The sequence below is a fragment of the Pavona decussata genome, unplaced genomic scaffold (genome assembly GCF_977016875.1).
Source record: "Pavona decussata unplaced genomic scaffold, jaPavDecu1.1 SCAFFOLD_232, whole genome shotgun sequence".
Lineage (NCBI taxonomy): Eukaryota > Metazoa > Cnidaria > Anthozoa > Scleractinia > Agariciidae > Pavona > Pavona decussata.
The window spans coordinates 1027501-1037671 of NW_028145637.1; the positions used below are offsets into that span (position 1 = coordinate 1027501).

The window sequence follows — 10171 nt, forward strand, 5'->3', positions numbered from 1 at the left end:
TTTACTGAAAAAAAAATTGAAAAATATTAAAAAGCGCGCGAGATATTTAGGAAAACGTATTTCCATCTAAAAGTAAATAAATAAAAAAGGGGTCATAATCTTCCTAATGCGAGACACCCCAGAGGAATTTTCGCGGCAAACGCTTCATTCGGGAGCTCTTATTTCAGAAATAAGCATATTTTGTTTACATCTCGCCTGCAGAAAATTTCTCACTTCGAATTTTATATTCTTTGCCGGCGCTTCCCACATGGAAAAGTCATCAAAAAACGAAAAGAGCCTGTGGATAAAATTCCGGAAGAAGCCAGGGCCTAAGAAAAAGGGAAAGATAGGTTTCAGCAAAGATCGAAAACGTGATCTTGCAGAGAGCAACAAAGGCTCTTGGTTCGACCACGAAACTCTAGTCGACGTTGAAGGTTCTGTCGAAGGTGATCACGAAGAACTGGAGCAGCGGCCTTCAAATTAATCCACTGTTATTGGATCAAGTACACAGAGGTCGATTGCCGTGCAAAAGTCCTGCAGGGTAACTTTGCAAGCGTCCTGTGAAAATATCAAACATCATATTCTGCATCCTCTGGGCCAATTTCTTCCTTCTGCAGCGAGATAAAACCAAATAACGTTTTACTGCGCGTTTGTATTGAAACATTGAAATAAAATCAGCAAGAATTAGACCGATGAAATAGAACTCACCAGAAGCGTATCAGCCCACGTGTAATAATGGAGATAGCGCGTTCTGCGTGGCCCTTTCTCTCGCTTTTTGCTCCGCTCCACGCTATCTTGAATATTTCTTACGAAGAAATCACCATCGTACCTAAATAACAGTAAAAATGCGATTTTCTTTCATTATACATTTCCTTTGATACGAAATGAATAATCGCTTTACCTTGAAGCGTAAATTACATAACACACAATCAAAACGAACAACCTACCCAATAGATTTCATCTCTGTTATCATTGCACTCCTCCGAGGAGTGGACAGTTTGGCAAACTCTCCGCTGACGCGCTTCTGGTTTCGTTAGCCTTGGTTTTTCCCCGTTTTCCTGGTTGTTTTTACGTTTTCCTTTCGCCACTTTCCCCATCCAACAGCGGAGTCTAAAACGTGTCTGCAACGCGATACTTTTTCCGCGAAATTCTGTGCTATTGTTGTTGACGCCATGGGGTCCTGTTGCTCGATTGGCTCGCCACCTAATGAGGTGTCATAATCTCCTGTGGAGGCTTGTTTTTCTTGCAAACCTTTATCGAGCGAAAACTCGCACTTGAATTTTGGCAGAGTATGTCGACTTTGAACGAATTAATAGGGTATGTAGTTTTGACGGATTGTCGTGAAATTTGGCCAGAAGATTTGAGGAAAAATGACAAACAAAACGAAGTCAGGGAATTTTGATTTTCAAAATATTTTTCCCGTGGCGACTGTTTACGCAACACGACTCAAATATTTTTTGCTACTCAAACTTTAGACGTGGATATCTAAATAACCAATCAGAATTTCGAAAAAGCCTGACACCTTTTTGTTGATTGATGCCTTGCGAATAACACTGTGCAGCGATTTCGTTCTTCGCGCGGCGTTCGATAACCGATTAATTCAATGGAACGACCATCGGTCGATTCGAGTTTCTACTGGCTCCTGGCACTTAAAAAAGGAAAAGATCGCTCAATTATATTTTTTATAGGAAACTACATTTATTAAGCTTTATAATGATATATAGTTTGTTAGAGGTATATTAAAACTTGCGCGCGTACGATTTTTTTTCCAAAGGACACCCGCGAACCCAGGAAGTATCCTTAAATCGTCCGCGAAGAATTCAGTTCAGCATAAAAACAGCCGTCCTTGATCCCATCCTTCGTTCGGCACCACACAGCAAAGCATTTGCTTAAATGTGCACAACTATTACGCTTCTTGATGAGCTGGAACTTCAAAGGCACTTGAATGCTTGTCTCAGAAAGGTTGTTACTGGTACACTTGAACGTTTCTTGAATTTGAAATGTCCGGCTGTGTCCGTCATCTGTTTCGCTTTCGATTTTCATTCAACCGCTGCGCGTGCCATGTGATCATCACGTTGTTGCTTTGGTCGGAAGTTGCCTCAACATCCGATCGTTTTAATTTGAAAGAAATTTTTACTTTAAATAAAATTCAGTAAACTTTAATAGCAATATCTAATCGGGGAGAATTAAATAAAACAATTATTCCATTCGCGCTTGTTGGATATGAGATTGGTTATAGGCAACTCGGCGTTTCGCGCCTCGTTGGTTATTTACCATCTCATATCCAACGCAACTCATGGAATAATTGTTAAGGATCAAGAGAAGTAAAATTCTCTTTTATTGTTTTTGTCTCAGGCAACCGCTACTTGGTCAGTCAGCGTGGCGTGCATCCTGTTCTCAGCAATGACCGTGTACCTGTATCATCACTGGGGCTGTCATATGCTACTGTTTTACAAACACGTTAGGGTGCAATTATCAGATTCACGAAATCGTAATATATTCTTCATTAACAAAGAAACAAAAGTGGAATACACAGACGAGGAAAAGGACGCCCTGGCTGTGTTCATATTGATGATCATCTTCTCAATCATCGAAATCATCCTTGCTGCTGCTATCGTCAAAGTCAGTAGTGCAAGTCACCAGACCCCTCAAACGATCCAGCCGTTTCCGATGTACTACATGTATAACCAGGTATTTGTTTGAGAAAAAATATTGTAGGACATAAAAATAATATAAAATGCAACAATTAAGCTGCAATATAAAGCATGATTGAATAACTCGAAACCATTTACATTTTTTCAAACAACTTTTATTGAGGTACAGAGTGTATTGCCTCAGAATTGTTGTACCAAGCGCGCGTTTTTCAGCTGGATATTTCACATCTCGTTTAACTTACAGTTTAGTTTTCAAATAGTAGTGACACCGAATATACACTCTTCTTTGATTTCATGTAAAACAGGAACTCTACAGTCCTCAGGGATCTGCAATGGAATAGGTTCCGAGTAGTTTTTGCATGCACCTAGAGTTAAATGATTTATTACACCCGTTTTGAAATCATTGGTGATCCTTGCAATCTGATTGGCTCTCAACAGTGCAATTTACTCCCAAATCGCACTATTTTTTGCTCTAAATCGCATCCTCTTTTTAAGCCCATCAAAATGGAAATGTAATATAAAAAAATATGATTAAAATTGACAATAAAACTGTGCGATTTCAAAATAGGTGTAATAAAGTGGTAATTGAACCGCGTGTTGTGCAATTTTGGTCTGAAATTATACTTGTAATTTCAAATTGAACTCGCGCTGCGCGTTCGTTCGATTTTGAAATCACACGTATGATTTCAGGCCGAATGGCACTCCACTCAGTTCAATTACCGTTATAAATGAAACATTTCTGATTCTTAGTACTGCTCATGAAAAGTTACCAAAATAAATTTTTATTTAACAATTATTCGCCTCATGCTCAGTAAACGTTGGTGAATTCCCCTCGACTTTGTCTCCGGGAATATTCATCAATATTTACTGAGCCTGAGAGGAATAATTGTTTTAGTATAATTTATCAGGTGATTATCAGAGAAAAACAAGTACAGTTCGAAAAGTGTCAAATTTGTTTGCTTGTTTGCGTGTTTTGTCACGCGTCAATGAACAGCGATGTGCAGTCTGCCGATCACATGCTCCGTCACAACAAACTACAATAGAGGACAGATGTCCTTGGGACAGTTGCTGGAATCCTTTCAAATTTGCGTGTTTTACTCTCCCCGTCATTATTATGACCCTTTAGCTACACATCCACCCTCCCCCCTTCCTCCAGGCAATGTGAAAAGATCTTAGCAAACATCGACACTTATTTTGCTTGCGTAACGCCTAGTTCAACATTGTTTGGGGGGAGGGGGGAATTACTGCGAAGTTTTCTGCTATAGCGTTGACTGTCCCAGCACTTTCAGCACGCATTGTTGTTTTGTTATAAACTGCCGTCTTTTCTCCATGTTTCTCCTCACTGAAACGTAAACCTTATAGAGACATATGTTCACTTCTTTTTCTTCCATGCCTTCAAATTCTGTCTTAATTTCGCTTTCTTGGTGAGACCATTCTGTTAAATAAAGAAAATTTTGCGCGAATCTAAATTGTTGCTTTCATTTTTAGTTTTATATTGGTATCGACATCGACAACATTTCCAATGAAATTTACAAGGTGGTTTTATTACAATTAGCAAAAATTTCATATTATGCCTTCGAAAAGTGTCGACACTTAGCTGTGGACCTAGCTGCATCTTAAGCGCCTTTCGGAATTGTATTTTCTTCCATCGAATAATACTGCTTCCTTAGAAACATCAACAAATCGCTAATCTACCATTGTGAAAATCAGTGCTCCGCCTCAATCACCTCGCACGAGGTGATTAAAGCAGGATATAACCCAATCCTCGACCAATAAGATCAACAGAATCTCTGTAATCACCAAAGTAATTATACTAAAGTTTAATATCTAGAAAAACAACCTATTGTCTTCTACTCTAACACAGGTAGGCCAGGAAGGTGGACAAACCACATGCACAAACACATGGCACAACGCGACAGCTGATGATCAGCGTGTCTTGATGCATTCGTAAAGATGTCATTGCTAAGGTCACATTATGCAGCCCACGAATAAAATAGCTAATGATAAATAATCTTAAATAGCGATGGAGTTTTATGTACGCAGGTTTTCACTTTATTTGTAGTTGTTAGCATTTTTTTCTTTCGTTCTAGTTTTAAAAGTGGTAACCGTTTTATTCCTAAAAAGAGGAATGTGAATATAAATCTTTTCGCATGAGGAAATGAATTTAACTGGTGACGAAGCAAATCAGCATTTTGGTGGTTATTATATACTGCACGTATGTAATTTATTCCAAACGCTGAAATATTACTGTTAAGATGCAATCCATTAGTTGTCTTTTGACGGTTACACTTTCATAATATAAGTTTTGTACTTGTGCTTTAAACCTTTGTTAATGGTTTACAATAATCTTTGCACTTATTGGTCGGCTGTTAATATTTAAGGTGGCTGGAACTTGTTTCCATCATTTTCCAGCACTTAAACTTTGACGGATCAATACTCTTTATCAGTTGATGCAACAATAGTGGTATCTACCAAATGCCCAAACATGAGCGAACTTTGATAGGTTGTCATAACAACAGTATAACCTGTGTAAGCACTCCTGATTTTACTTGTAAGTGGTTATAACTCAATAACGAGCTCGATGACCCCATTTTTTATATTAAAACAGTAATTAGTATGTTTAGGTACACCTTTTCGCACAGTTAAAAAATATGTAGGGAAGGGGCTCAGAGCTACCTTAAATAAATTTTTGGCAGTGTGTACTGTTGGAGCCTGTTAAAATCGGATCATTGCCCAAGAAACAGAATACCCTTGTCAGAATTGTAACCGCTCGTGATCACTGCAAGAGGTTAATGCTCGACAAAATTAAAGAGATCTTAACAAGGTGATGTTAGCAAGGCCACTAACAGGTTTCACAATATTGTGCACAAATAATTCAAGGAGAGATTTCCTGTAAGACGAGTTAGAACATCGTCAAAAGACACTTCCATTATTTATTTAATACCCTGATTATGTCACTCTTCACATATTGTATGATAGTGTGCGGTGTAGCTTCATATACCAAGTATTGAGCCAAATCAAAAGACCAATAAGAAGCACTCAGATATGGATGCATTCAACATCCTTCACCAATCCAGTAGATTATTAATGAAAGTGAAGTAAAATTATAGAACAGTATTATGGGCACTCCTTTAAATCCACTTTCAACCTTCTCCCTGAATGTAGGTGCCATGCTCTTCGTAACAGGTCACCTCCCTACCAGATCCCACTTGTAATTACAAAAAGGTTTAAGAAATGGTTCATGATGTCTCTACGATTTCTGATTTTATTTTAGTATGGTAACTACAATTATTTTAGTTGAGTGCTAATGAGCACATGCCACGTAAGACACTCAAAGTATTTTTAGAATGTTTTGCTGCAATAAAAGACCTTTGGAAAGAAATGAGAAGTAATGTTACATTTTTCTTGTGATTTTTACCAAAAAATGCGGCAGTACAGTTGTTGGAGACGGTTTGCTTTTGATTTTTTATTGTAAACCAACGTAACATACAATAGGATCATCAGTTGAAAAGGTGGTGTAGTATGATTGAAATTGAAGCAAGCCTTCCATGCGAAATGTTGATTTGAAAAGATCCATCCCAATTTCAGAAAAACTGTTGCGAACCTCCTTAAAAGTGACTATATACTTCAGACCTAACATGAAAACGATTGTGGTGACCCGTTCTTGGTACAATTTGTTTGTAGTGTTTAACTGTCTCAAATAATATTAGGTAAAAATCGTTCTCTGGTTAAACATTTTAAAACATAAGCTTTCGGCTATCAGTCTATAGGCTTTAACGAATTAAGAAATGTAGCGCGTAAACGGAAATATATACAAAAAGGGTGTTAAAATTTGGGAATAAAAGAAGTGTGATAAAAGCTAAAAGACAAAAATGGAAATGAGGGCTAATTACAGTAAAATGGAGTATTGCCTAGGCAACGGCTTAGAGTTATTGTCCGCGTCGACAGTTTTTGCTGTGTGCCAGGATTCTAATGTTTTTCGAACGCGGTAATCGCCCTTGTCGATAACACAAGCATTGTCAAAATCGATGCAATGATTGTTTTTCCAAGCATGGTTGACAACGTTAGATCCACTAGAAAAATTCTTCAAATTCCGTTTTATTCCTTTTTGCGTGTTTGGAAACATCTTCCGGTTTCACCGATGTAGTTCCACGAACAGTCTTTACATGGAATTTTGTAAACAACATTGCACTGAAGATCCGAGGGTTGTCTGAACTTTGGAGACGGGAATTCTTGCTGAAGGGTTTTTAGTGGTTTGTTGACAACACGGATATCATTTTTGCGGAGTAATCTTGTGAGGGGCTCAGTTAGGCCGCTGATGTAGGGGAGGCATGCAAAACCTTGGTACATACTAGATGGATCAACCCATTTGAAGAACATAGAAACCAATTCTTCTGGTGGAGGAACTGTAGATGGGGGTGGCTTCTTATTGAGGATGTTAGAGATAACAGCTGATGGGTAACCATTGGCTTCTAATGCAGCCCTGACATGGTTGGTTTCACGAGTTTTTCCTTCAAGGCTGCTAGGGAGGTTGGATGCCCGGAACAGGAGGGTCGAGGCCGTGCTGATTTTGTGTTCTTTTGCATGATGAGAAGAAAAATCCAAGTAACGGTCTGTATGGGTTGGCTTACGAAATATATCAATGACGGCAACTCCATTTCTTCTGGTAACCAAGGTGTCTAGGAAGGCAATTTGACCGTTCTTTTCATGTTCAATTGTGAAGGAAATTTTGGGATCACAGGCGTTAAGGGTGTCGTGGAACGGAGAAACCGCGTCCTTCTTGATAACAACAAAGCTGTCGTCAACGTATCGTTTCCAAATCCTTGGTGGGACTGATGAGGTACTGATAGATAAATCCTCAATCACTTCCATACAGAGGTTAGCAACAATAGGACTAACTGGACTGCCCATAGCACAGCCGTGGATCTGTTTGTATATGCAGTTATTATAAACAAAATAATTGTTTGAAAGAGTGAAATCAAGCAGGGAAATGATATCATCTGTGCTGAGACTTGTTCTGGATCGTAGTGTATTGTCTTTGTTTAATTTGCTCCGAATGTATTCACAGGCTTTGTTCACTGGGATAGCTGTGAAGAGCGACACAACATCAAATGAGACCATGACCTCATCATCAGAGATTTCCATATTAGCCACTTCGTTGGCGAACTGTGAGGAATTGAGAACAGAATATCCATTGTGATTCTGGATCGGCGATAGAATATCCGAAAAGAACTTGGATGTATTATAAAGGGCAGAGCCAATGGAAGAGACAATCGGCCGAAGAGGGAAACCCGGTTTGTGGTGTTTTATAGAACCACGGATGGCGGGAGGGGAACCGTCTGTAGAACGGAGTTTGCGATAAGTAAATTCATCAATCTTGTTCTGTCTTTTAAGATCGAGGAGTCTGTGGTTCAAATCTTTTTCAATTTTTGAGAATGGTGGCTTGTCGACTAGTTGGTAGGTGTCACGGTCAACAAGTAGAGCTTCCATTTTGGTGTCGTAGTCTGTTTTGTCCATAACAACAAAACAGTTCCCTTTATCAGCTTTCATAATCACACGTTCATGGTCATCTTTAAGGTTCTTTAAGGCTTTCAATTCGGCTTTCGTGATGTTGCTATGTGGTGGAAGTCGGGCTCTGTGGAGCAGGGAGGCAGTGTTGGTTCGTATGGCGTCCTTCGAGTCATCGGGAAGGCGGGCGATGGCGGCTTCAACTTCAGAGACAATATCTTTGACAGGGATAGTTCGTGGGGTTGGGGCAAACTTCGGGCCTTTCTTGAGGAGAGAACGTTCTGCTGGAGAAAGCGGTTTTTGGGATAAATTGATTGCCCAGTTTCGTTTGTTGATCGTAGTAGGGTGGTCGTCAACTGCTTCTATACTGAGGTTAGTAAACTTGTTCTCATGTCTCGCTTCAATGCTGTTGCGGACTGATTGGGACCTCCTTTTTAGAAATTGTAACAGCGTTGATGAGGTGTCTTCGGTGACTAAATCTAGCAGTTGGTGTTTGGTTTCTTCGAGTGCTCCCTTCAGAGTTCGAACTTGGTTGTGGCAAATAGCGATTCTTGCTCTCATACAATGCTTGCTTGCACGTTCCATAATGTGCTTGAAGATAGGATGGTTTCCAGGTGGCTTAAACCTCAAGGACTTAGGAATCCAGTGGTTATCGATGGCTTTGTGCGTGAAGTGTAAATGGCGGTGGTGGGCTTCAAGTTTGTAAGTTGTTTTTTCCATCCTTCGCGCTAGTTTTAGGGCTTCCAGCCCAGCCTCTCGGCGGATACGAGTAAAAATAGAACTGTAACCAGGATAAGACATATTAGGTAAAAATCGTTCTCTGGTTAAACATTTTAAAACATAAGCTTTCGGCTATCAGTCTATAGCCTTTAACGAATTAAGAAATGTAGCGCGTAAACGGAAATATATACAAAAAGGGTGTTAAAATTTGGGAATAAAAGAAGTGTGATAAAAGCTAAAAGATAAAAATGGAAATGAGGGCTAATTACCGTAAAATGGAGTATTGCCTAGGCAACGGCTTAGAGTTATTGTCCGCGTCGACAGTTTTTGCTGTGTGCCAGGATTCTAATGTTTTTCGAACGCGGTAATCGCCCTTGTCGATAACACAAGCATTGTCAAAATCGATGCAATGATTGTTTTTCCAAGCATGGTTGGCAACGTTAGATCCACTAGAAAAATTCTTCAAATTCTTCAAATTCTTCAAATTCTTGGAACTACATCGGTGAAACCGGAAGATGTTTCCAAACACGCAAAAAGGAACATAAACGGAATTTGAAGGGTTTCTTAATTCGTTAAAGGCTATAGACTGATAGCCGAAAGCTTATGTTTTAAAATTTTTAACCAGAGAACGATTTTTACCTAATATGTCTTATCCTGGTTACAGTTCTATTTTTACTTGTCTCAAATAAGTTTGATTAGTTTACATCAGTCGGTTAATTTTGTCAATGACGCCTTTAAAATGCTGTCCTAATCACAACCTCAGTCTTGCTCTGTAACACGGACACTTCTCTGTTACTGGCTTCATGCATCATCCCGGCTTCCGCGTCCCTATTGAAGAGGTAGTTCAAATTCGAAATGACTTTTTTAGCAGGCGAAAACAGTAACCAAATTAAGGTGGACTGACCAATAACCGCGAAGGGGCGTCAAGTTTACATCTTGCGATCTTTTTACCACGTAAAGTATTGCACTTGGCTTATTTGAACTTAAAATGGCCTAAGAAGCTATTGTATCTCCTGGCTCCTGCGTTATTTTTACACTTTCCGCGACCCGAGCAATACAACCCGCTGATTAATAATTGTTCCTCTTTGCGCGTTGGAACAATGTGTTCGTGGGCAGAAGACTTTATTCTCACAATGCCGTACTCCAATTATGAGTATAAATATGGGTACTGGTGGAATGTAAGACCGACCTGGAAAATCACTAGCAGGAGTTTGGAATGGACTAACATCCCACCCAGATGGATTACCATTACTCAGAAACCGGGAAATTAGCACAGGTGGTATGTACCACACTAGCTCATGAGCAGAATG

General features: G+C 39.5%; 2 protein-coding genes, 1 long non-coding RNA gene and 1 pseudogene across 5 annotated transcripts in view; 2 read left to right on the forward strand and 2 right to left on the reverse strand.

Moving 5' to 3' along the window:
• The window catches only part of LOC146458650 (uncharacterized), a 10087-nt gene extending 4091 nt beyond the window's left edge, over window positions 1-5996 (forward strand). Inside the window, exons 2-3 of the mRNA XM_085090542.1 lie at window positions 2335-2670; window positions 4498-5996. Of these exons, the coding sequence (XP_084946668.1) occupies window positions 2335-2670; window positions 4498-4584 (423 nt within the window). The 3' untranslated portion in view covers window positions 4585-5996. The remainder of the gene's footprint in view (window positions 1-2334; window positions 2671-4497) is intronic.
• The window catches only part of LOC146458649 (uncharacterized), a 59995-nt gene that overhangs the window by 8705 nt on the left and 41119 nt on the right, over window positions 1-10171 (forward strand). The gene's annotated exons all lie outside the window — the stretch shown is intronic.
• The window catches only part of LOC146458651 (uncharacterized), a 44931-nt gene that overhangs the window by 453 nt on the left and 34307 nt on the right, over window positions 1-10171 (reverse strand). The window contains exons 1-3 of one of the 2 annotated variants that reach the window (XR_014858169.1): window positions 927-1058; window positions 688-808; window positions 1-590 (exon numbers count right to left, since the gene is read on the reverse strand). The exon at window positions 1-590 is cut by the window's left edge and continues 453 nt beyond it. This is a non-coding gene — a long non-coding RNA (uncharacterized LOC146458651). Of the gene's footprint in view, window positions 591-687; window positions 809-926; window positions 1059-10171 lie in introns of those variants that run through there. The other variant, XR_014858168.1, reaches the window with a different exon arrangement.
• On the reverse strand, window positions 6509-8903 carry LOC146458652 (uncharacterized; annotated as a pseudogene).